At 48.1% G+C, this 24,604-nt stretch overlaps 1 protein-coding gene across 3 annotated transcripts in view; it reads left to right on the forward strand.

The window, feature by feature from the left end:
* REEP1 (receptor accessory protein 1) overlaps nt 1-24,604 on the forward strand; it is a 117,018-nt gene that overhangs the window by 79,897 nt on the left and 12,517 nt on the right. For 2 of the 3 annotated variants that reach the window (XM_019526172.1, XM_019526173.1), the window contains 2 exons: nt 4,373-4,544; nt 9,664-9,944. In XM_019526172.1, coding sequence (XP_019381717.1) covers nt 4,373-4,544; nt 9,664-9,929 — 438 coding nt within the window. In that variant the 3' untranslated portion in view covers nt 9,930-9,944. Of the gene's footprint in view, nt 1-4,372; nt 4,545-9,663; nt 9,945-24,604 lie in introns of those variants that run through there. The other variant, XM_019526174.1, reaches the window with a different exon arrangement.

A 24,604-nucleotide genomic window follows, 5' to 3' on the forward strand; every position in this document is an offset into this window, starting at 1 on the left:
GCAGAAAATCAGCTTTCCTGCTTAAGACATGGTAATTTTGGGGGAGAAGTGAATATGGCATTTAAAGAGAAACTTAACATGCAGAGCATCTCATAACTTTTACAGCTTTTACAGCCAAATATCCCACTGCCTCTCTGTGCCAGTCTCCTTTTTTTGTAACAATCTAAAGAAGCTTTATTAGTTGCAGGGGCTTGTGGTTTACATTCATTCTGCTATGAGGTGGGACTTCAGCTTGTGCAGACATATTTAAGCTAGCTTTAAACTGGGTAGCTCAGGTATCATAGCAGTGAAACCCTAACAGCACAATTACCAAGGTCTCAAGCAGGCTTGTGCAGCACACTCTGAACCCCAGGCTGTCAAGGGTTGACTGCCGTCTGCCCCAAACCCAGCTAAATTAAAGATGGCTCATGTATGTCTGCTTATAGATCGCAGTGCAGATGTCACCTACCCTTAGCAGGGGTGGGCAAAATGTGGCCTGCGGGCTGGATGCAGCCTGCCAGGTCGGTCTATCGGGCCCGCAGGGCCCCTAAAAAGTTTAGAAAATTAATATTTATCTGCCCCTGGCTGCCTGTCATGTGGCCCTGCCAAAACTCAGTAAGCAGCCCTCCGCCTGAAATACTTGCCCGCCCCTGCCTTAGAGTCTGGACCTTGTGATCATCTCTGCCTGTGCTGTATTGAAATGCCCAGAACCTGTGTAAAGATAAGGACATGCAAATAGCAGAGAGCAACAAAAAACAATCTCCTTGACTCATCACATGATTTTTTTTGAGCCAGTCACAAGTCTGGGAGCTTGTTCTAAACTCTGCTTGCTGTGGTGTAATAAAAGCTATTACACAACTATTTTAATAATAAACAACTATTTTTGCCCCCTTAATACATATCTACGCTATATGAGACGCCTGAATATTTCAGGTTAACAGACTTGATTACTGCAAATATAACTACAGCTGTGCCAAACCCTGCAGGATTGGCTCTGCATATGAAAGCAGGTGTTCCTTCCTATTTGTGAACAGTTACGCATTGGATCAGCAGTAACATTTCTCCCCGTTTTGGAAGCAGACTTCTCATTTCAGTTCGAAACCCCAAATTTAGATGTCAGCAGAATTGTGTGATGTTGCTAGTTGGGCTCAGGTCAAAGTGCTGTCAGTGAATCGCAGAGATAGTGAGGATCTGGTCAAATTGTGCCTGGAGAGCACTGGAAAGCCAAATATTGTCTTGCAAAGAATGAAGACACACTTGAGAAGTGGGAAAAAACATGATGGAAAACAATGAGCTGAACCCTCAGCTGATGCCAGTTGCCACAGCTCAAATGAAGTGAATGGGGCAGTGATTATTTACAAGTTGGCCTGATATTTTAGGAGTAACTTTTTCATGGAACCCAAGGGATGTAATATTTTGCCAGTGAGCTTGTGGTGAGCATTGCTCCATGGCTATCCACTAGACCTTGGTGCAAGTCAGCCTGGCTGTTGATGAATAATACTGCAGTTTCTTTCTTTTATTGCTTATCGTAAAAGGAATAAAACACACTTTATGCTTGAGAGAGTTGGGGAACCCAGCACAGTCTGCATTGCACTTAAAATGATTATATAAAAGTATAATTGACACAATGAGATGCGACATGTTATGTCACAGGAGTCTGTGAGGTCATTGATCTATATGTATATATACAGGCTGCATTGAAAATACAATAGCATGCCTCCTTGATTCTAGACTTAACAACGCTATCCCTGAGCTTATCTTCCTGCAGTGGTAGCAGGAGGTATTACATGAGTGTTGTCCCTAAATCCACTCCTGTCTGCACACAAAAATCTCTAGGTCACATACAAAGGTGGTGCCTTATAATCTTACACTTGCTGACCTGTCAGTGAGGCCTTGGGCTGAATCTTGAGTGCTCCTGATGTTTGAGCTAGTGATGCATTAGGGATGCAGGAAGCCCTGTTACAAGCACAGCTCAGGGGCTAATCCAGTGACTCTCTGTAGCTGGAGTGCTTTGCAGTGTGCTTGCTCTTATTCTGCTCTCACAAAGCTGTTTTGAGTGGAGTAAGGCAAGCTAATTGCTGCAGTGAAGACAAGCCCTGAGAATGGCACAGAGAAAGGAAGCACAGCAGGAGTAAGGTAAAAGCATTTGGTTCTGTGTGCGGCAGGAAAGAGAGGTAGGAGAGATCAGATTTTAATAGAAAGTTTGCTTAAGAGAGGCCACCAGAAAGTATAAAAATCAGCAGAAGAAAACATTTTAATCGAAAGACTTGGGCCAATATGCAAGGAACAAAGCATCTACCCCATTTGAAATATCTCATTATTCTTGAACATGGCAAATAAGAAATTGCAAGAATAAGATCTCCAGGGAAGAGAGCAGCATGTGTGTGAGTCTCCTTCCTAACTCTGTAGCAAGTCTGAAAAAAAATGTTGAACTCTGCACACACACAGAGAAAGTTCTTGGAAGCTTAAAGATGCAGTAGACTAAAAAAATGAAGCCAGAAATTCCTCTTCTTCAGTAGCTGGGACTAGACGACATTAGAGAAATCAGTGTAGTGCAATATTTTCTTTTCATTGATCTAGAATATTGCTTCCCATGCTGTAGGTTGCAGAGCACTCCTTTGAGCGCCTGTCGGGGATCATATCTTTCAAGGAAAGCTCTGCCTTGGGACTCCCCAAGGAGAAGTCTTGTCTGGTCTCCCTGTCCTGAAGGACTCCCTGAAGCCAGCCCTGGTGTGGCTTCACAAGGGGCAAGCCTCTTTGCTTTGAGACCTGGCTCTTCTTTGTCCCTGGTTACCCCAGTGATCAGTAGAAGTGCCACTCATCCTAGACAGCCCCTTTTCTGCCCAGCTCCCAGGAAGGGGGGTGTTTTCCTCTTCAAAGTGGCATGGGTCAAAGTGCCAATGTCCCAAACAGCAGAGCAGGCCACTCAGCTCCAAATTGTGCACCACAGTTCCCCCTGTTCTTGTTCAAACCCTTGCTTGCTTTTCACTGTCCTCACTGGGACTACCCTTTCTCCCCCAGCTTTCTCAGAGCCTCAATCTGTCTTTTTAGACACAGCCAGCCATTGGCAAAAAACGCATCTAGATGTCCTACTTCTGAAACTGTTTACAGCAAAGCATGCCCACCAAGATGTTCCCTACCAGCATTCCAGGCTACGATTCAGCCCACTTAGCATCTTTGGTCACATTGCCTCCAATGAAATGTTGTGACAACCACAAAGTAGCTGCCTAGAGGATTAAAGAGGCTGATGTGGCTCCCTGAAAGCTTTTTTCTCTTATGAAGAGGCTTCAGGATGGAAAGTTTGGGGACTACTGATCTAGCAACTGCCTATGGAGCCATTTGAGTCATCACACTGTGGCATCAGGTCTGAGCATCCAGTGTCTGGTTCGGTTTCAATCCCAGATGCAACTGTTTCCAGGGAGTTTGTTTGCCAAGCACTTTGTGGGATAGTGGGTTCAGTTTTCCAGTTCTCTGTGTTTAAAGAATCTGTGCGGCAGGCTGGTGAGTTGGTACATGTGGATATGTGAGATGGATTGTGTACTGCAAGACCTTTCTGTCCTGTGGGCCAGTGTGGCAGAAGTCAGGCTGATGCCATAGGAAATGTTGCCCGCTGATGCTTTCTTATCACAAAGAAAGATTGATTTCCATATTCAAAAATAAATAAATAAAGCTACACCATTCTTCAAAGTGCAAGGGTAACAGTGTAGTTGTCACCAAAGGGGTAAGTAATAACTGAAGAACAGTGTGTGTTTGTGTGTGTGTAAGTGTGTACACTACTTAAAAACATTATATTAAATCTAGAAATGTAGAAAGCTTGCAAGTTAGCCTTCTACATCTGCTGTTCTCTTCTGCACTTGCACTTTGAGCCCTTAATATCTGCTTTGTTGGTAAAGGGAAAGCTTAAGTAAAGGCCCCTTTTGAATGGCTACACTATTCTTTACTATTCCAGTGTAAGCCTGCATGCTAAAGAGATGCTATCAGGATTGATGCTGCTTGCTTTATTCAGTTTTCAGCCCAGTTTTATGCCAGTGTCACTCCATTGACAGCAGTGGCATTACTCCTAATGCACTTTGGTATATGCAGGATTAGAATCAGACCCCTCGAGTAATCACAAATGTAATTTTTTCTAAGCTCCCTGCACACTCCTTTGATCATCCAGGAAGTTCTCCAACAACGGTCTGACAGCCAGACCTTCCCCATCTACTTACTCTAAAAGCAAAGCAAACAGAAAAAGCAAAAGTTTAAGCAACCCATTTCCCTGCCTTTCTAGGTTACCTTTCGGGACATTCCTCTTGCTGCCTCCCTTCCTCTTGCCCGGAGGATGGGGCTTACAAAGTCCATCCTGCTGGGGAATCTAACTTCTCTTGTCTTGTTTGCATCCTTGTTTACCCAGGGGCAGGGAGCCCTTTCTGAGAGACTGAGGAGCTTTAGTATGCAGGATCTCTCCACTATTCGTGGGGACAGCAGCAGCACTGTTCCTCCTCCCTCAGTCACTGTACGGACAAGCAGCAAACAGAGTCAGCCCAAGCCATCCAGGAGTGCGTCGGAAAGCGCTGGCAGCTCAGGTAAGGCTCTGCGGATTTGTGTCTTGTGTTTTCTTCTCTGTTCGCTGGCTAGCCACATGGGATGGTGGAAGCAATGGTACAGGGAGAAGGAGGGATGTTGCCAGCTGGGGTTCACAGAGCAGCGTTGCACTACAGCAGCTTGGTCTGTGTAATGTCTGCCCCTAGCCCTGGTACCTGGGTGAGGCAATGGCAGCATCAGGCAATAGCATCAAAGGCTGAGCTACAGCTGAGCTGAGGGCTGTAATTAATTCACAGACTCTGGGATCAGGCGAAGTGGAGCTAGAAGCGTGCACTGGCAGGGGGATTACAAATGCAGGTTAACACAGTTCTGGGGCAGGATTATTTATGGCTCTGGGACAAATTGCTGACAGTGGTGTCTGGTGGGGGCTGATGGCTGGGGAAGTTGACGCTTAGTGCCAGGATTTGACAGGGGAGTTAAAACTGTAGCGTGAAAGTTTTGAATGTACTTGAAGTTTCATTTTGATTCACAAGCTGCTTAGGTGCTTCGGAGCCTAAGTCTCCTATGTCACATAAGCGTTTAGTGTATATCTGCTTTGCATTCGTCATCACTGCCTCCACTAAAGTGTAGTCAACTCTGGAACATCTCAGAGGCATATTTTAAGGTCCTGCATCACTGACAAGGCCTGCCATGTATAAAAACCAGCTCAGTTGGGCTTTAGTAACCAGGTGGCTGCTGTGGGTTGTAAAGCTGTTGGTGGCCCAATCCCCTGAACGCTTGGAGCTACATTGCCATAGCCCTTATGCTGCCATGTAGGGGAGTAGGGAGGTTACAGCCTCTGTTGGCTCCTGCTCTGATTGTGACTCTGGCTATGGGAAGGAGGATAGGGTTGGTTTACGTACTGGCTGGCCATAGCAGCTGGCTGGATGTTGAGGCAGGAAGTACTGTACAAGGCTCCACAAAAGAGGTAATGGGTCAGAGTGTCCCAGTTTGTTAACTTCTGCCATGTCAGGGTCAGTGCAGCCACATATCGCTCCACACTCACAACATACAGTAACAAGACAGTTCAGCCACTGGACTGGTGAGGAGCTATAGGCCTCCCTGAAATCACTGAACAGGGCTGATTAGTGAAGCATTTTTTCACAGATGTTTTTGCAAAATCAGACCCTGAGATGACAGCTGCCTATAGATCCCTCATTCATACAGACGATCAATAACAATAACTGCCTGCCTGTTTGCCAGCTGGCAGGGTTTGAGTGTTCAGCTTTGGCTGGCATCTTTGAAAACTGGAAGCCCTGGGGAGTGGTTGCAGGTAAAACTCCTGCTGTGTGTAGAGCCCAGCATGGTGAGCTTTACAGGCCTGTCTAGTCAGGAAGCCAGGGCAAGAACAGGGAACCCACTGCATCCTCCTGGCTGTTGGAGACAAGGAACGGTGACTTACAGAAGGGCTGGCCTAGGGAAGTGGGATTTGTCAGGATTGGGCACTTGCCCTGTTTGTTTTATGGTGGGGAAGGCTGTGCTACTGCCAGATCTGAGTGGCCAGGCGGGTTGTGTTTTGCCCTGCTGGACACAGTCAACGATTTTGAGATTCTCATAGCCCCTTTGAATGAATACAATATTAGCTGGGCAGATCCCTGTAAAAGGGCATCTGTCAGCTTTCTGACATTGCTGACTGTTATCGGAGAGGGATGGGAGTGGCCAGTCCGCCTTTGACCATTTTACAGACTGCCAGGCCAGACACTGCAGCAGCAGCTGCAGCCCACTGTTTCGGGAATGCAGCGCATGTGCTGGGTGGGAGGTCTGTGCTATAGTGTTGCTCCTTTCTATAGGGAGCCCAGACTTGGGACAAGGGCTACTGAAAGGAGTGACCTTACATATGCACGGGCTACTGAGACAAGTGACGTTATCACGTTCCTGAAGGCTCCATTGATTTCTGTCATACGATCACCAGTGAAGCACAAGTGCCCAAGAGTTTTTTTTCTCCACTCAGTACAGGCCTGTATTGTCATTAGCCTTAGAGGGAGGGACAGAGTCACGTCAAGGGGAGAATAGCTCCTTAATGGTAACTAGGTGCCAGTTCTACCCTGGTAATATGGGTGCCGCTGAGCGCACGATTGGGGCTGTCTCCGTGCAGACTTTTGCAGCCTTCATGATTCCTGAGGATTTATAGACTACTTGGGAAGGATCATTCCCTGAGCACTGAAATGCAGTCAGCTCTGTGGTTGAAGCTGGCTGCCTTTCTACCCCAGTCTCTTGCTACACAACATTTTTTAAGAAGGGGAGTATAAGGAGGCAGAGTGCAGCTGTGTGAGGAGTGTCCACCCAGCACAAGGCACTGTCGTGTGGAGAGCGCCCCCAAGCCAGCTCAGGTTTTGGAAGCAGTAGAGCTGAGTGCAGCACTTTGCCCAGGGCTAATTACTAATGCATCTTTACTGCTTCTGGTAGCTGAGCTAGCTCACAGGACAAGTCTATGCAGTCCAGCATTGTGATGTATAGGCTAACCCTGAGCTGGAAATTGATGAGGACATTGGAGTTAATATACCGCCCCATCCAAAATGGACCATGGACAGCTTTAAAGATCAGCAGGAGCCAGACCTATAGTTTTCCCTCACTTGCAGCCTGCTTGAAGTCCAAGAGCACTGACATCAATGGCTCAGGCTGGTAGCTGGTTACATACATGCTGTCCTTAGCATGTAATGAGGCAGATCTTTTTATGTCCTGTCTTGTTATTATGAACATGTGAAGGGTGTGTGTTCCCCTGGCATGTGATTCCTGAAGCAAACCCCATGCTTGGCACAGAAGGCGTATGGAGAAGCTGGTGTCTGTGACTGTCATGCCAGGCTAATGAGAGTAACTTGCAGAGCCATCTTCAGTAAGACACGAGCTCCTTCTTCTCCTCCATGGGCTGGGCTTCCCAGAGCTGTGGCAATCTGCTGAGCAGGCACTTGGGACAGCTGCTGTGTTGCACTCACTCCAGCTGTCTCAGTGCCTTTAAATGGAGCCCTCTGTACCACAACCTTTATCTGTGCACAGATGGCCAGAGCACTGAAACGTCATATCAGCACAAATGTCCCACTCTCCTTCCTCCCCCTACGTACCATCGCCCATGCCACATACAAACAATGCGCATGGGCATACACACCCCACAGGCTGCTGCACATCCATGCTCACAGCACAGTTCATGCAGACACATCCCGGTATGCATGCAGTAAAGGTATACACAGTATACACATGCATTTTCTCTCAGCATGAACCATTATACACACTCATGTCACTGTGCAGACAGAGTGCTTTTTGTCTGATTTTGCCCTTTCTGTTGGGATGTAGTGCTCTGTAACATTCCAGTTTGTCTGTGCCCTTACACCCCAACTCTCTACTCAGACTTAACTCACACTGAAATCACTGGGGACTGCCAAAAGCTGTGGAGGCCGTGTGCATCATGCCAGTTCACGGACAGCCAGGTTGGGGATCACCTAGTCAGAAGAAGCAACCAAGATGCGAGGGGTGGGTGCAGAGTCTGAGTACAGGGGAGCCAGGAAGCCAGAAGATGTGTCTGGAGAACCGAGTCAGAGAGCCAGAGGGTCAGGCAGAGCACAGGGTCAGGAGGCAGCTGGGTCAGGCATCTGAGAGGTCAAACCAGGGTTGGATCAGGGAGTCAGAGTCAGACCAGATTTGGGGTCTGCTGGCAAGCTAGGTTGGCTAGCCAGAGAATCCACTGGGGAGCTGGTAGAGGCCCAAGCCAAGAGCAAGGCAGCCTAAATACAAGAATAAATCTTGTTGCCCGGACACTTCCTCATCCAGATCAGAGGTTTTTATAGGAAGGGATAAAGGGCCAGCTGATCCTGGGTGAGCACTCTGATTGAAGGGAGTGGGTGGGTGGCTAGGCCCACTTATGTCCACCGCAGTGCTCAGCTGAGGAGGTAACAGACTGGAATTAGTGGCTGCACCAGGTAGTCTGAGGCTCTGAGTTCAAGGCCATGGCATGGGCTAGTGGGTATAATGCAGTGGAAATGTAAGGGAAGCTTCCTAGCCAACTGTGTTACTTGATTTAGAAATCCAGCCTTCCATGGCTGACTAGTCATTTCTCTCTCTAGCTGTCTTTAGCCAGTGGATCTCCTGTCAACACTGGCACCGGGGGTAGACTCAGATAAAAGGTGGTTCTGGGGGTGCGGTGGAGGATTTTGGAAACATAAATGAAATTTCAGTTTTCATTCAAATGGAAAGAGTTTCAACAGCACGCTTCCAAATACCTTTGTGACCAGTTCTGCTCTTGCAACATATGAGCAGAAGCACTGAGCACTTTCTGTGTGCAATCAGGAGCAAACTCCATGCTGGACTTCACTGATTCTCCTGCATCTGTGCGTTACGTTGGTTTTACACTGAGACTGAGGCCAATGAAGTGAATCTGATTTACACTGTAAGGGGAGCAGGACTGATCAGAGTGCTCTGGGGATCAAGCCGAGCTCTCCAAAAGCCATTTCCTTCTGGAGTCCTGTGTGCTTCATCTGGAGTGAGGCAAAGGGGCTGCAGTACAAGGAAACAAAGAAATGCTGGAAACAAGTTCCTGGGTGGTTTAAAGGACAGATGCCCCGCTCCAGCAGGTGAAAGTCCTAAGCTGTAGGGATACTATTCCCCGGACCAGCTTCATCCCCAGGGGAACTCTGCTGCAATACAGCCCTTTGTGTCCTCACATGACAGAGATTTTGACACTGCATGTGTCTGATGCGCGAGTCCTGATCATTCTCATGTCATGCTCGGAAGCTGAGCGAATGGCTAAGTGAATGCTGGTAACAAAGCTCCTCTTTATATCTATTGTGAAAAATAGATAATTGTAGACGTGAGCCCTACAGTGTGTCATTGCCTTTTCTGCCTCACAGACCGTGTTAAAGACTTGCAAGAGGGCAGTGTTGGCTAAATCCTGGAGGACCAGGAACTCCTCTACTGAATCGTAGCACCATTAATCAGTAGTGGAGTAGCCTTGGGCAAGTCACTTAACATCTCTGGGTCTGTGTCCCTTGCTTGGGGAATCATAACTCTCTTCTCTCACATGGGGCTTGATTCATGATTCGTGACTGCACAATGTGAGGAAGGAAATGTCCTGTGCTTCTGAGGGCTCCTGTAGATGTGGCATGATCGATTGATTGATTGATCCTCTTTCAGTTTGCTCGTGTTGTTCCATGTGCCGAATCCTCAGAGGTGAGTGCTGGCTTCCCTGGGCTCTGAAATCCCCACAGCCTTTGCGATCATGGCTACGATCTTCGTTGCTGCTATTATTACTCACTGTTTTCCCTAACAGAGTGGAAATAAGGATAAGGGGGTGGAGAAGGAATGTGTGTGCAGCTGTAAACACCGCATGGCCAGGCTGTGCTTTGAGCGTGGAGTTCGTGTGCGTGAACTGCAATGGGTCATTCCCGTCCCCTCCCTGACCCGCGCTGCACACGCGTGTTGTGTTCTGTGCAATTTGACTGCAGGCTCTTCTTTACTAGGGAGTTTTGCACCTCTGTTGTTATACTGATGTAGCCACCCTGACATAGACACACACTGCAACATAGGCCTAGCCCTTGGCAAATGCTGCACCAGTCAAAATCCCATTTTCCATTGGTACAGTGTGTCTACACAGTGGGTTTGTGCTGATGGGAGCACATCCATGGGCATACACCAGTTCTGATTTCTCTGATGCCGGCTGGGCCTTTGCATTAATGATGAAGCAGAGTGAATTGGGGAAGCCCAGTAAAGGCAACCCAGCGACAAGCATTGGCAAGGGCAGAAGACGTTGTATGGAATCCCCAGCTTAGTCTAGGACGAGTCATGGAAAGTGTCCCGCTGTCCCTGCCACCGGTCCAGAGGCAGCAATGCTGGAGTATAGCTGAAGGGCTGGTTGTCTGCACTGAGTTAGCATTGTGTCCATTAAATCGGTTTGCCAGCAGAGTGAGGGGTGCATCATTACCTCAGTTGTTGGGCATATTGGAAAGGCCAGGAATGAAGGAGGGGACATTGGGGATGTTTCCTGGGGATTTTCATCGGCAGCAACTGAGGTTCTGGGTGATGCAAGATGTTCCCAGATCGGATCTACCCTGCACTGCTCCTTTTGAGCTTTTCATTCACTTGAAAGGTTTGGATACTTAGCCATCTGAGATTCACAGGGGTGTGGTAATCCCGTCCCTCTCGTCATCTCCTCCCACATGCTGAGTCTCTTCACACACAGCCTGTGGGCCTGGTTCCCCCCTGCCTGGCTCTGGTGCAGCCATTGGCCCCCATGCAGCACCAGTGCTGTGGTCATTCTGATTTGGGAGCATTGCACCCCTGCCTTGTGCAGGCCCGTGGGCTCTCTCGTGTCTCGTCTCAGGCCAGCATAAATGCCCAGTTACTTCCCCTTTGCCTCCTGGTCATGGGCTCATAGGAGAGCAGGGCTGGAAGGGTTATCTCAGGGATGGGCATTTATTTCGGACAGAGGGCTACTTACTGAGTTTTGGCAAGCCATCGAGGGCCACATGACAGGCAGCCAGGGGCAGATAAATATTAATTTTCTAAATCTTTTAGGGGCCCTGCAGGCCAGATAGAAGGACCTGGTGAGCCGCATCTGGCCTGCGGGCTGCATTTTGCCCACCGCTGGGTTATCTAGTTGGCCCTTGGGTTTAGGCAGGAGCATTCCTGTCTTTTTCCCTATCTGGCCTCAGACTCTATCCCATTTTGCAGCAAGTGCACAACAGTGCAGGAAAATAGGGTCAGTTTAAAGCGGTGCAAAAAACCAAAAGGCTCCTGAACCATTTCCACCCCTCTTCACTTTCCTGTTTTACCCTCGACATGTTGACTTGGCTGATTTGAGCCTGCAAGGGTTACCATAAAAAGCTCCCAGACTCTTATACACAGTGCTCACTACCATGAGTTAATCTTATCGAGTCAATTAACATAGCTGTTCATGGTAGCAAGCCTGGTAGCATTTCCAAAACAGCCCCCAGGTTCTGTGGGTGGCCTATCTTCATTTTTATACACTGGTTTTACGATTTGCTTTTCCTTATGAGAAATAAGCATTTCGGCATAACTCCAGTCACTAGGCGCCCGGCCAGGAGAACACGCAGAAGCCTTATCTTGCAGCATACTCATTCAGCCTCCATTCACAAGCTACCCTTTCTGTCTCCAAGGTAATGGCTGCATTCATGTACTTGCAGACAGTGATTTGCCATTTTGGCTGCTCTTTTGTGAGGGCAGCTTTGCTCATTCAGGGGACTGGTTCCTGGCTCAATTTAGCATATTTTCTCAGCTGTGAAATAGGCCTGGAGAAAATCAACCTGGCTGGGAGACACTGAGGTCATCCCATGCTCTTACACTGCATCCTTTGAGCACAAGCATTGTGTTCAGCCCTTTGTCACAGAAATCTGTACAGTCTCTTCCTCAAGGGAGGACTGTCTAGTTTGCACAAGTGGACACGCATCCTGGTCTGCACTAGGAAGGTGAAAGACCATTTTAAAGCCATGGTGCAGGTGCATCACTGAGAGCAGGGACCTGAGTGCCAGCATGGGTAAGTCTCAGTTGTTTTTACCACCAGCTGAATTGTGCCAACCGGCTCCCGTGGTGTTTATTAAAACCCAGCCCTGGGAGAACACCAGTTTGCTGCTCCTGCTCCCTGCGTAATGCTTGGACACTGCTGCTCTCACTGCACTGCCTACTCCAGGAAACAGGCCTTTCTGATGATAATAAGGCAGGGGATGAAGTCACAAGCCAAAGCATTTAGGGCAAAATCCCATCCCTGTAGCTGGGAGTCCAGCTGTCGGGCACTGGTGTGTGGTTGGTTGGGATTTGTTTTCTGTGTTTTCTTTATCCACAACACTCGACTGTCTCAGAGAAAGACCAGGCTGAGCAGCAGTGAGATCACTCTGCAGAGCAAGTAGATTTATCACTGTCAAGCTCCGGGGAGGCTCTCTTATACTAAAGTTGTTGGTTTCCCAGCACAGCTTCATTATGCACAGGCGGCTTGCTCTCACCGGCCTCGCACTCCACCCACTGCGAGGCATTGAAAGAAATCAGGACATTCATCCTCCTTTGCACTGAACAATTTAACTGACCCCAAGGCCTTTGTCGGTGGGTTCCTCTGCACACACTCCAGTGCGTCTCCTTGGCAGGTCCTGTCTCAGCTCTTCTCTGGTACAGTGAAAGGCTGTTTCTGGCAAGGCTTATTCCCAGAGCTTTTAAACAAGTCTTTGATTTACTTCTGTTATGTTCAGGCCCTTCTGAAAGATCGGAGCGTAAAACTAAGGAATGCAGATACACTAAAATCATAACTTCTCTTCTTTCCTGGGATGTTCAGCAGGATTTAAGTTAACATCCTTGTTCAAGCTTGTCTCTCAGTTGTTGGCTGTGCCTGGTGAATGCACGAGCACCGATGTGATACTAAACAACTTGCCTTGGAATTTGCATTAAAATAACAATTTCCTTATTTAATGTTCTCAGTTCAGCCAGGCCTCTGTCAGATGCTCCCGTAAAAGCCCATATCAGGAACCGATGAGAGAAGGGTGGCTTCGGTGTCTGTACAGAGAATAAGCACAGAGAACCAATGCGTTGTACATGGGAGAACCATCGCAATAGCAAACTTTGTGCTTTGGAGGAAGGGTATTTAGCAGTAAAGTTACTGCTCTGCAGGGATCCTGGTTTGATAAAAAAAAATTGCAAATTCTCTGATAAAACCCCCCAAATCCTCAGTTAAAATGAAATGCCACGATATATGTAGGTATCAGTTGAACACAATGTTTTATGGATATATTTACAATTTTAAAGGAATTTGGAAGACTACCAGTAGCTCAGTCACTATAATAAAATAAATTCTAAATACGTATACATTTTGGTAGTTGATTTGGGGTTTTTTATCATGGAAAATCAGAGTTCCCCCTGCCCTCTTCAACCACAGAACGCAGATCCAGGCCCCTCACTCCTCACCACAGCCCCCGGCTCTGCTGGTGCCCCTCACTCCCCACCCACAGCCCCCCAGCCCTGCTGGTGTGACCCACTGCAGCAGGCAGAGTGGGGCTGGCTGGGGAAGCTCCCAGCTGCTGCAAGCTCCGCGCTGCCCTGGCAATGTGTCCCCTGCCCACCCCACAGCAGCAAGGGGCACAACCCCGTGTCACTGCACGGGGCAGGCAGGGGTACATTGCCAGGGCGATGTAGGGCTCATAGTGGCAATAAGCTCCCCTGCCCTGCTCTGCCCTGCCCTACCACACAGGATCCTGCCTGCTGTGCTATGGAGGCCCCAGGGGAGAGCAGCAGGGCAGGGAGACCAAGCCTGCAGCAGGCAACCTGCACCCGCCCCCTGCAAAGATCGGGTGGCATGGTCCCCCCTGCCCCTGTGGGAGTGTGTGCAGCAACAGGGAGCTGCCCGCCCCCTGGACAAGCCGCCCACGACTTCTCTGAGTTAAGACATGAAACAGCTTAGAATTTCCCATGTTCCTGTTCAGTCTGACGGTGCCATCCCGCTCCTGCCGGGGCCCTGCAGCCACATGTTCCCGCCTTGGCCCCAGTTCCCTCCCTCCCTGTGGGGGCCTCAATCCCTCCCACCCTCACTTACCTGCAGGGGCTGCTCTCCAGGCTGCCTGGGGCCATGTGTATATACATGCACATCTTGCCCCTGCCTGACCGCCCTCTTCCCTCTCCCCCCAGCCCCTTGCAGGCTGGAACTCTGGCAGCCTGCTGGGAGCTCTTTGCAAAAAGGCAAAATCCGTGTGTTTCTCTGTTAAAGTGAAAAATTTGCGTTTTTCTCCATTTTTCCCTGGGAAATGGAAAACCTGGATCCCTGCTGATGTGGAACCAGGACAAGACAGGTTTAAAGATGTTTGTGATGAATGGAGCTGCAGATTGTCTTTCACAGTGGTGCCTACTGCCATGGCGTGTCCCTTTAAACCTGCAGCTCAAGTATACTGCCGAATTTCAACGTTGGCTGGCAGGCTCAGTCAATTATACACAAGGAGATGTGCAGTGTAAAGCTGGTTTCTGGTCCAGTAAAATACTGGTGTACCTCTCCCTGTGTGTGTCTGGATTTAATCCTCACAAGGCAGGGAGAACAGGGTATGCATGATTAGCTGTGTTAGGGCTTTGGGGATACAGTTGAGCAGTGCTCTTAAGGGGACATTTGCTTAAAAGTGTAATTTAGATAAGCCATGTACCAGTATGTTGCAAAGACATCTCCACATTTGTAGCATGTTACAAATTGCACCTGAGATTATTGAAATGGAAACAGTTGAAAACATCTAATTGACTTTTCACTAGGTGTGCTCCTGACGCTGGTGTTTCTCTGAGTTAAGACGTGAAACAGCTTAGAGTTTCCCGTGTTCCTATTCAGTTTGACTTACGGCTGCTCTTCTGCTTGCCCACAGAGCAATATTCATTTGTTTTGCTTCAACTATTTTCAGGGGAACCTAAAGAGCACTATGGAGATGTTCTGTTGGCTGTAGGGATTATTTTTTTTAATGTGACAATGCTTCACTTTTGGGCCAGATTTGACAAGTTGCTTTGTGAGAACAAAAATGTGAGTACAGCCATTCTGAATTAAGACTTCTGAGTTTCTGTAGACTTTTAAAGCATTTCTGTAGTTACCTTGGCTGATTCCAGGGCCACAATATCGTGTATAGAAAATCAGTATTTTTACTGCATGGGCATTTTAACAACAGGACGTTAAAACATCTGTTTAGGTTTAATAGACTACAGTTGAACCATGGATGTTAGAGACAGCGGTGGTGAAACTTTGCAGAAGATTTCTGACCTCTGAAACAATGTTCCTTTTTCCTCCAAATGCTTTTCCCTAACAGTTTATTCTTTTCTTTTCTCTATGTAAACACTGTGGGACTCTGCTGTAAGTGTTACAGATTTGCATGAGTTTTCATCTGAGCTATTTAGACTAGCTTCCTCCTTGCACTTAACATAATCACTTGTGGGACCTGTTTTCATTAACCGATGACTCTCTTAATGATGTGACCAGACTTGTTTGCCTGATGAATGTTGAGCCTGACTTATCATTTGGAAGGATGAACCTCCTGACTATTGTTGTTCTTGTGATTGCTGTACAGCGTGTGGTGATGGTGGTGGCTGCATCTTGGTTTGGCAATTAAACGGTTGCTGTGTGCCCCATGGTTTGGTCCAGTTACCTTTTGGAAATGATGGTGCATTTGTATTTGATGCAGGTAAAGAGGCTGAGCATCATGGTATACGCAGTGCTTGTTCTCACTGACTCATTAACCTGCGTGGAAAAACCTCCCTGCGCTGGTGCACACTAGAGGAGATGAGCTTTGCTTATGGTGACCCTACCTTCCATTATAATAATATGATACCTAACACGTGGCCGATGGAATCTGTGACTCTGGCACCATCTGTTTTCCCATGAGAAAGGCACTACATAAATTAACTCCTTATCCCCCAGCAACAGCTCAGACCAGGCTCCAGGCTTACTTATACCAGTGGAAATGCACAGAAGTCACTCTGGATTTACATGAGTGTAAAGAAGATTCAGCCTTTGTCCACTGTGAAGTAGTGGCTGAGCAAATGCTCAGCTCTGAAAGCTGTTCTGCTACTGAGCAATGGGTTTATCCTGTTCTCAGGAGGGTTTTACCAGCCTACATAGAATCACAGAAATTGAAAATGATAAATACCTGGAAGGGAGCTGGCCATGTTAGTCTCAAGTCAGGCAGAAGGCAGGGTAAATTTGTACCCTGCCTTTTAGACCAGGGGTCAGCAATGTTTTGGGTAGTGCCAAAAACACCCGCAACCTCAACTTGCAAGATGTTCGCATGCCAGGGGCAAATGGCAGGGGAGCCGTGAGGGGCTCAATCCTTGTGACGGTGCAGCACTGGCCCCTTCCCCAGGATGCATGTGCAAAGCAAAATGCACTTGCGTGCCACGCTCTGGCACACGTGCCGGGGGTTGCCTACCCATGATGTAGACTAACTACATCAGAGATGTATAGTATAAGCTTTTGTGAGCCCAAGCTCATTTCATCAGACAGGCCCGTTAGGGTGTGCTCAGTATCTTTTTGTCACTGCCTGATTTTCCCTGCTGCGCATTCACTGGGTGAAATCCCAGCTCAGTCAGCACTTGGGGCCTTAGTATCTTAGGGAAGTCTAAATGTCTTGAGCGTGAAGGCTTCCCCCATGACAAGGGAATACTTTTGGCTCCCTGTCGGTGAATGAAAGGTCCTGCCTATGAAAGCTATCACGTTCTGACTTGCTTCAATGGTAATGGCTGCCTGGGGATAATCAGGTTTAACTTGCTCTAATGGTATAAGTCACCATGCAGCACAACCTCAGCTCAGGCAACTGAGCCACTGAATTTTAGTCTCTCAAGTGCCACATGAAGGTTCATCTTAGAGCAGGGGTGGGCAAAATACAGCCTGCCGAGGGATTTTGTCCCGCCTATGGCGGGTCTCTCAGTCCTGCCCAGCCCAGGTGCGAGGGGCAGCCTGGGCATGCAGCAGGGCTGGGGTGGTGCGGTAGCTAGACTCTGCTTCCCAGCAGCTGCACTGGTGGTGGCTACTTCTGGCTTCCACTGCTGGACCCAGCCCTGCTGCCCAGGCACCCTGGCCTCTCTGCCCTACACCTGCCATCGGGAGCAGGGCATGCATGGGCAGGGCACTTGACTGAGTGGCTGGGATAGGGCCATGGGTGGGCGGAGAGCAGTGTCCAGGAGTGAGATGGGTGGGCAGGGCTGGAGAGCCCCTGGGATATTGGGGTGGTGATAGTACGGGGTTGGGCCTGGGGCAGAGCCACAAACCGCTGTCCGCATGGCCCTGTGAGGGACGTGGTTTCCACGGGCAGGGTTGTGCAGGAAGGAGATCATGGCTCTGCCTCAGCCCCATGTTGTCACTACCCCGTGATCCCGAGGTCTCTGGAGACTGGCCTGACCTGTGCAGGCAGGGTGCACGGCCAGGCAGATGGGATGGGGCTGAGGCGGGTGGGGAGCTGCATCTGGGGCTGGAGCTGGAATTTTGGGGCAGCGTCAGTGCAGGGCTGGGGCCCAGGGCAGAGCCGTGATCCACCCCCTGCATGCCCGTGCCCATTGCAGGGGTGTGCAGACAGTGAGTCATAGCTCTGCCCCATGATAGTCTTGTGCTGTGACTACTCTCCAACCCTGTCCCGTGATCTCAGCTTCACATGCCCATCCTGCTCCGCAACACCACTCCCCTCCCGCCTGTGGCCCCATCCCACATAGGGAGTTTTGGTGAGCTGTTGCATAGGAGGCAGAGAGGGTGCTGATCCAGGCCACAGCAGCACAGCAAAACTCCCTATGTGGCCCATGGGCCCAAATAATTGCCTTAGAGTTACATGTGCCTGTTGGCATGGAGGCATTGGAGCAGCAAGTGCATGGCATGGAGGCATTGGAGCAGCAAGAGGCCAAGACTGCATCAGCTCATGGGGTTCAGCCTGATGTGGGATCCTTGCTGAGCAAAAGTATCCCAGATTGGAGGGGGAAAGGGTAGGGAGAAGGGGGAAGAACTTGGCTTGCCATTGTTGCTTATATGCAGCCCCTGCCTGATGGGGTGGTAGAAAAGCCATGGTGGCCACCTTGGAAGGAAGTTGTGTGGAGGTGCTTTGAAGGAGACTAACTGTCCTGCACAGATATAACCTTTCCTCTGCTAGTGTAGCCAATTGGGAGACAGAGAGCAGTGACTTAACATCTTGTACCAAAGATTCAGGTCACCAAAAAAAAGCATGAAGAGGTTCCCCAGGCCTTCATGCCACCCCTTTAGAAACCTATTTCAGCCCAAATGCATTTCCATGCTCTGTAACCTCCTGAAAAGGATCAAGATGTTTCTCTGTCTCCTCCAGATGCTCCTTGCCTTCATTTCTTTCCCCAGGCTCTTTCTTGCATGTCCGTCTGTTGCTATTTGCCCTTCACATGAAGGACTGTTACTTCCCTGTTTATTCTTCATTTCCCCTACAGTAACACCTGATCTTTTCTTTGTTTAGAGAACATATCTCCATTGGCTTGATTTCATTGCTGTTACATTCTCTAACAATAAAGTCCTCAAAACACACCTCACAGCTGGCACTAAGGTGCCCTTCTGAAAGAGAAAGCATTTCTAGTCACCACCCAGCTCTGCTACTCTTGGGTGCTGTGGCAAGGTCCGCAACTGTAGTTTCATGCAGGTCTGTAGATCTGCCTACAGATCCACTCCCTAGAGGTGTAGGTACCTGCCTTCGCACCCTGGGAGCCATGAAGATGCTTTCTGGGTCCAGGCTCCACACTGGCTGATGGCTCTGGAGGCAGAGTGAATGGGCATGGGAGAAGGTTGGCTCTCATCGTTTCCCTTTCCAGTTTGGTGGAGATCAGGATATGAACGAAACAGAAATGGTTTCCATTTGGGAGGTGTCTGGTAGTCTGTGTGAATTGGGTGGGTTGGTCTCAGTCCAGTTCCCATTGGACAAATGCCCACATGGCAATGGACTTAGTTGCCACCTTTGATGGGAGCTGGCAAAGCACAATAAGGATGAAGTCAGCCTGGCTTGTCTATCCTATGGCAGTGGCATGTTCGGAAGAGCACGTGCCGCCCACCCATGTCCACTGACACACTCCAGAGTCAGAGGTTCACCAGTGAAGCTATTCTGGACTCATTCCCAGCACCTGCTTTTCAGCTGCTGGTCTCTAGTGGGTCTGGGAGTGAACCCAACACAGTCTCAACTGGTGGAAATCAGTGTGGAGACAGCAGCGGATTTGGGTGGGGCATGCTCGTCCTTGTGCTCCCTGGGACTCGCTGCCTCAGTATAACCAAACCATGAGCTGCCTTCCCACTTCTAGAGGGGGTGTCTCTAGGACACTGACTATTAAGACACATGCACTGGTGGAACAGTATGGGCAGGCTTGAGGCACTGCCATCTCCATGCAACACTTGCGTTGTGGATAAGGAGAAGACAGGACAGACAGTTTGGTCCTTTTTCACCAGCACAAAATTCAGGGGAGGGGAGAAAAAAAAAGAATCCCAAACTAAAGCAGTAGCCTGGGCCTCAGAGGTGCCTGGATCCTTCAGAGATCATCAAGACAGCAGCCCATCCCTGTTTCTTCCAGTACCTGGAATATGCTGCCTTATAGAGAAGAGGCTAAGCACACTTGGCACTTGCATGCTTTCATGCCTATAACCTGTGAACTGGTTTGCTGATTCTGTGGAATAGCTTAGGTGCCCCAGGTCATGGTCCATACTAGCACCCACCCCCACCCCACCACTTTGAAACTTATTCTGTAGGGAAAGTCATGGTGCATTTCTCTAATAATAATGCAGCTGTGTTAGAGACAAGAGGCTTCAGTTTCTTTAGGGGTGGACCAAATTGGGCACGTGCGTATCGTATCATAGTATCATAGTGCTTAGGGTCGGAAGTGACCTAAACAGATCATCAGGTCTGACCCCCTGCCCCGGGCAGGAATGGGTGCTGGGGTCATATCACCCCAGCCAAATATCTGTCCAGCCTCCTTTTGAAGAACCCAGGGTAGGGGAGAGCACCACCTCCCTTGGGAGCCTGTCCCAAAGCCTGGCAGCCCTAACTGTAAAGCAGTGTCTCCTGATGTCCAGCCTGAACCTTCTCTCTAACAATTTGTGGCTGTTATTCTTCCCTCAATTCCCGCTGGTCCCCCCGGTGAGTTTATAAATGGCCACCAGATCCCCTCTCAGCCTTCTCTTGTGGAGGCTGAATAGATTCAGACCCTTCAGCCCCTCTTCGTAGGGCCTGCCCTGCTGCCCTCCTTTGGACCCTCTCGATGCTGTCCACATCCCTCCTGAAGAGCAGTGCCCAAAACTGGACGCAGTACTCCAGCTGTGACCTGACCAGCACCGCATAGAGGGGGAGGATCTCCTCCCTGGACCTGGTTGTGATGCATCTGTAGATACACGATAAGGTGTGGTTAGCCTTACTGATCGCTTCCTTGCATTGGTGGCTTGCATTCATCCTGGAGTCAACAATGACTCCAAGACCCCTTTCTGCCACTGTGTTGACAAGAAGGGTGTTCCCCAACGTATAGGTGTGTTGCTGGTTCCTTCTCCCTAGATGCAGCCCCTTGCACTTGTCTGCGTTGAACTCCATCCTATTCTCATCTCCCCACCTCTGTAACCTGTCTAGGTCTAGCCGGATTCTGTCCCTCCCCTCCAGTGTGCCCACCTCGCCCCACATCCTGGTGTCGTCAGCGAATCTGGACAGCGTGCTTTCCACCCCCACATCCAGATTGCTGATAAAGATGTTGAACAGTGCAGGCCCCAGGACTGAGCCCTGGGGGACTCCACCGCCCACTTCCCTCCAGGTTGGAAACGACCCATCCACCACCACTCTCTGGGTGCGACCATCTAGCTAGTTTGTGACCCATCTGACTGTGTAGGCATCAATGCCACAGTCACCTAGTTTTTTTAAGAGAATGTGGTGGGAAACCGTGTCAAAGACTTTCTTAAAATCCAGGAAGACGATATCTGCCCTGACACCCTGTTCCAGGGTGACCTGATCATAAAACGAAACCAAGTTAGTCTGGCAGGCCCTGCCCTCAATGAACCCATGTTGGTTGCCTATGAGCATTACCTCCACTGCTGGGCCCTGGCAGATGTGCTCCTTGATAATTTTCTCGAAGGTCTTCCCAAGGACCGAGGTAAGACTGACTGACCCAAAATTGCCGGGGTCCTCCTTTCTCCCCTTCTTGTAAATGGGGACTATATACTGGGCATGTGTGGGAGAAAGAGTCTAACTGGGCAAGTCTACACAAAACGCTTACTGCGCAGCAGTCTAATAACACTGTGCAGTAGCGTATTAGCATATTTTTGACCAGCATACTACTGCGTAGTTAGCATCACAAAAAAACCATGTGCCGGCACTACTGCACAGGAGCTGTAGTTACTGCACATTTAGTTAGTACTTCATTAAGCAAGTATGAAACTAAATGTGCAGTAACTACTTCACATTAATGAAGGTGTAGACACATGCCCACTGAGTCTAACACCAGTTCAGCTTCCAAAGCTGGTTATAGCTATAGTGTACACCCAGTGTCCGGTGGCTTAAGATAGCCTGACCCATGTCTATGGAACTGGAAACAATCAGACTGTCTTCAGCTACCTAAACCTGCTGGTCACTGTGATTTAGGGCAGTTGAAAATATAAGGGTCAGATCCAACATAGAGTATTAGCCACCTAAGTGCAATCCTGTTCCATTCTGCTCAAGACCCTAAAAAACTGTTAATACAAAAAAGTGGATACAGTCTCCTCCTCTTCGCTGCCTTTTGTGACTTGATCTTAAGGTTCATCTCATGGCATGTTACAGAATTAGGTGCGTTGACATTATTTCAGGGGCTTGAGTAGGGTGGAACAACACATCTAACTCTACTTAGACAGTAGGTTGAATAGAAACTGTACCAAAGTGAAGCAGCTTTAAAATTGTTTGGAAGGATTTCTCCACATGGGATATTTGAATATGAAAATCTGAGATTGAACTTTTCATTACTGAATCTGCTCTTGGCAACTGATTTACAGTTGTACTTGATTCCTACAATATATGCTGTGCTGGCCAATAAACTGTCAGTTAGACTATTCCCCCTATATGTATTCAAGTACATGTGCATGCCCAATTTTTACCCACCGCTTAAGAAACTGAAGCCTCTTGTCCCTAACCCAGCACTCTTATCCATACTAATGTCATGCTAGTCATCTTGTTCCTTGCTCAAAGGTGAATACAACACTTGAAGTTCCTATGCAGTCAGTGGGCATTTTGCCCAAGCCAGGACTGCAGGAAACTGTCCTTACATGCAAGGATAAAAATACAGGTGGGTTTCCAAGGTATAGCCAAGTTTCTGTGATATCAGTGCAGTGGCAGGAGTTGCCTTTTGTTTCAAACTAGCTTGACAGAATTTGGGCAGCTCCAGATGTGAGGTATGTTGAAGGTGCAAGGATTGTACATAGAACTGAGGTGGTTGATGGCCCTTCAGGAGAGCATGTGTTCAGCTCTGATGCCACTGATGAATCATGATCTTGGGCAAATCACTTAGTAATTTCATTTTTCTTGCCTATAAGGTGAGGCTATAATACCCTTTCAGAGGGGAGGTATAACATCAATGAATGGTTGTAAAGGTCTTTAGAGATGGCCAAAGAAAGACACTACAGGCAGGCAACATAGTGTTATTACTATTAGTTTTGTACTATTTTGGCTTCCTTTAGTCCTTATCATTCCTTTCAAAGTAAGTAGTTCTTTGGAGACAGGTTAGTTGTCACCCTACCAAACTTGTCTCCATTGGGAAAGCTACATTTGAAGTTCTTCAGTACGATCAGAGGGCTGAAAAAGTGTGTTGAGGGTCATGCAAGACTTAGCTGTTCTTAGTGATTTGGGGAATGATTTCACTATACAGGAAATAACTGATCACTTGACAAAATGGCACTATATATACCCCTGAAATATATGTAGTGCTATTTTGTCAGGCAATCAGCTATTTCCTGTCTGAGTCTGAATTTGGAATAGTGTAGCACTATACATATACATAGTGCCAGACTATTCCAAATTCACTACACACACACACACACACACACACACACACACACACACACACACACACACACACACACACACACACACACACGTGCGATTTATATATAGTGTAGCACTATATATGCCACATATATAGTGCCACACTATTTCAAATTTCTACTGGAGTTGTTAGAACAGTTTGGACCACTACCATGTATTTAAAAACTGCTTCTCTTTAGGGATTCTACCTGTAGAAGCGAACACCAGAACACACCTGCAAACAGTGCCCACTAATAAATATGTATTGAGTTATGAATATTAATGCAGTATCTTGTGAGTCCTTTTAATAAAACAAACTAAAACTGGATCCTTCTTGCAAATCTAATTTTCGAGATGTTGGGGAGAAATGCTGTGCTATGCAAATTAAATGATCCCAGATTTATTTTCAGTGTGGAAGTGAAGATTTCCCTATACTGTATTTATAGAACCATAATCACATGAAACATCTCAAATTAGCTTCCCCCCTGCCCTCCCCGTAATGTGAACTTAAACCTTTTTTTCCAGACTGCTCCACATTCCTAAAAAAGATATACCTTCCTGGTTGTATTGAAAACTGCCTGTGCTGTATTCTTATCTAGCTATCTAGATGGCAAATAAATGGGTTGAGGCAGCCTGCCTGGTGTCTTGAGGATGCTGCAATACCATATTTGGAGAGGCAGCCTTTTCCTGGGGCTAAGGGCATGACCTGGAGGCTTTCACTCTTTGACATCAACAGATATTAGATAAGGGTATAACAGGGAAGCTTTCGCTCTGACTTCAGCAGATATTGGATAAGTCACTGAGTTCTGATTCTGGCTCTGTTATGGGCTTTTTTTGTGACTATGAGCAAACCACTTCATTATTCTGTTCTCAAACTAGTAGTTGCACTAACCTAGCACACATGGCACTATGAGGACACAAACTGTTTTGAAAAGTAAATATAATGATTAGGAGTTTAAGGATCCTCCTATTATTGTACTTGGCTCAAGACATCTGTGCACACAACTGAGAAAAAGGGTAGAAATTATCTTTTCGTTGCTTTAGGTGATTATAAAAAATCAATAATTTAACCGGACACTGAGCCAATAACTGTGATTAATGTGTGTCCAAGCAGCAACATTCTTTGTTCCTGAGACATTTCAGCATGCAAAGACATAAATCATCTATGTAACTAGCACGAAGCTCCTTTATAGCAGCCTGACTGCTGGAGGTTTAGTCATGGCTGGGTAACATTTTCATTGATTCCTAACTCAGACTGGCCATTAAAAATACCTTCTCATTTCGCTGCCTGGATTCAGTGTAGCAACCTTGGACCACAGTCTGCCAATACTGCTAATGACTGTAATAGCACTTTACAAGCTCACAGTGATGCACAGGGATTGACTGATAAAAAAGCATTTGCACTTCCCAGACTGGGCCAAATTCTGTCTTCAGTTACAGTTAGTGTAGCCTGATTAGTGCAGGTCCAAGGAGGTGATCCTCCCCCTCTATCGGGCACTGGTCAGGCTGCAGCTGGAGTACTGCGTCCAGTTCTGGGTGCCGCACTTCAAGAGGGATGTGGACAGCATGGAGAGGGTCCAGAGGAGGGCCACTCATATGATCAAGGG

The sequence above is a fragment of the Gavialis gangeticus genome, unplaced genomic scaffold (assembly GCF_001723915.1).
Source record: "Gavialis gangeticus isolate Ggan-Ray unplaced genomic scaffold, GavGan_comp1, whole genome shotgun sequence".
Taxonomy (NCBI): Eukaryota; Metazoa; Chordata; order Crocodylia; family Gavialidae; genus Gavialis; species Gavialis gangeticus.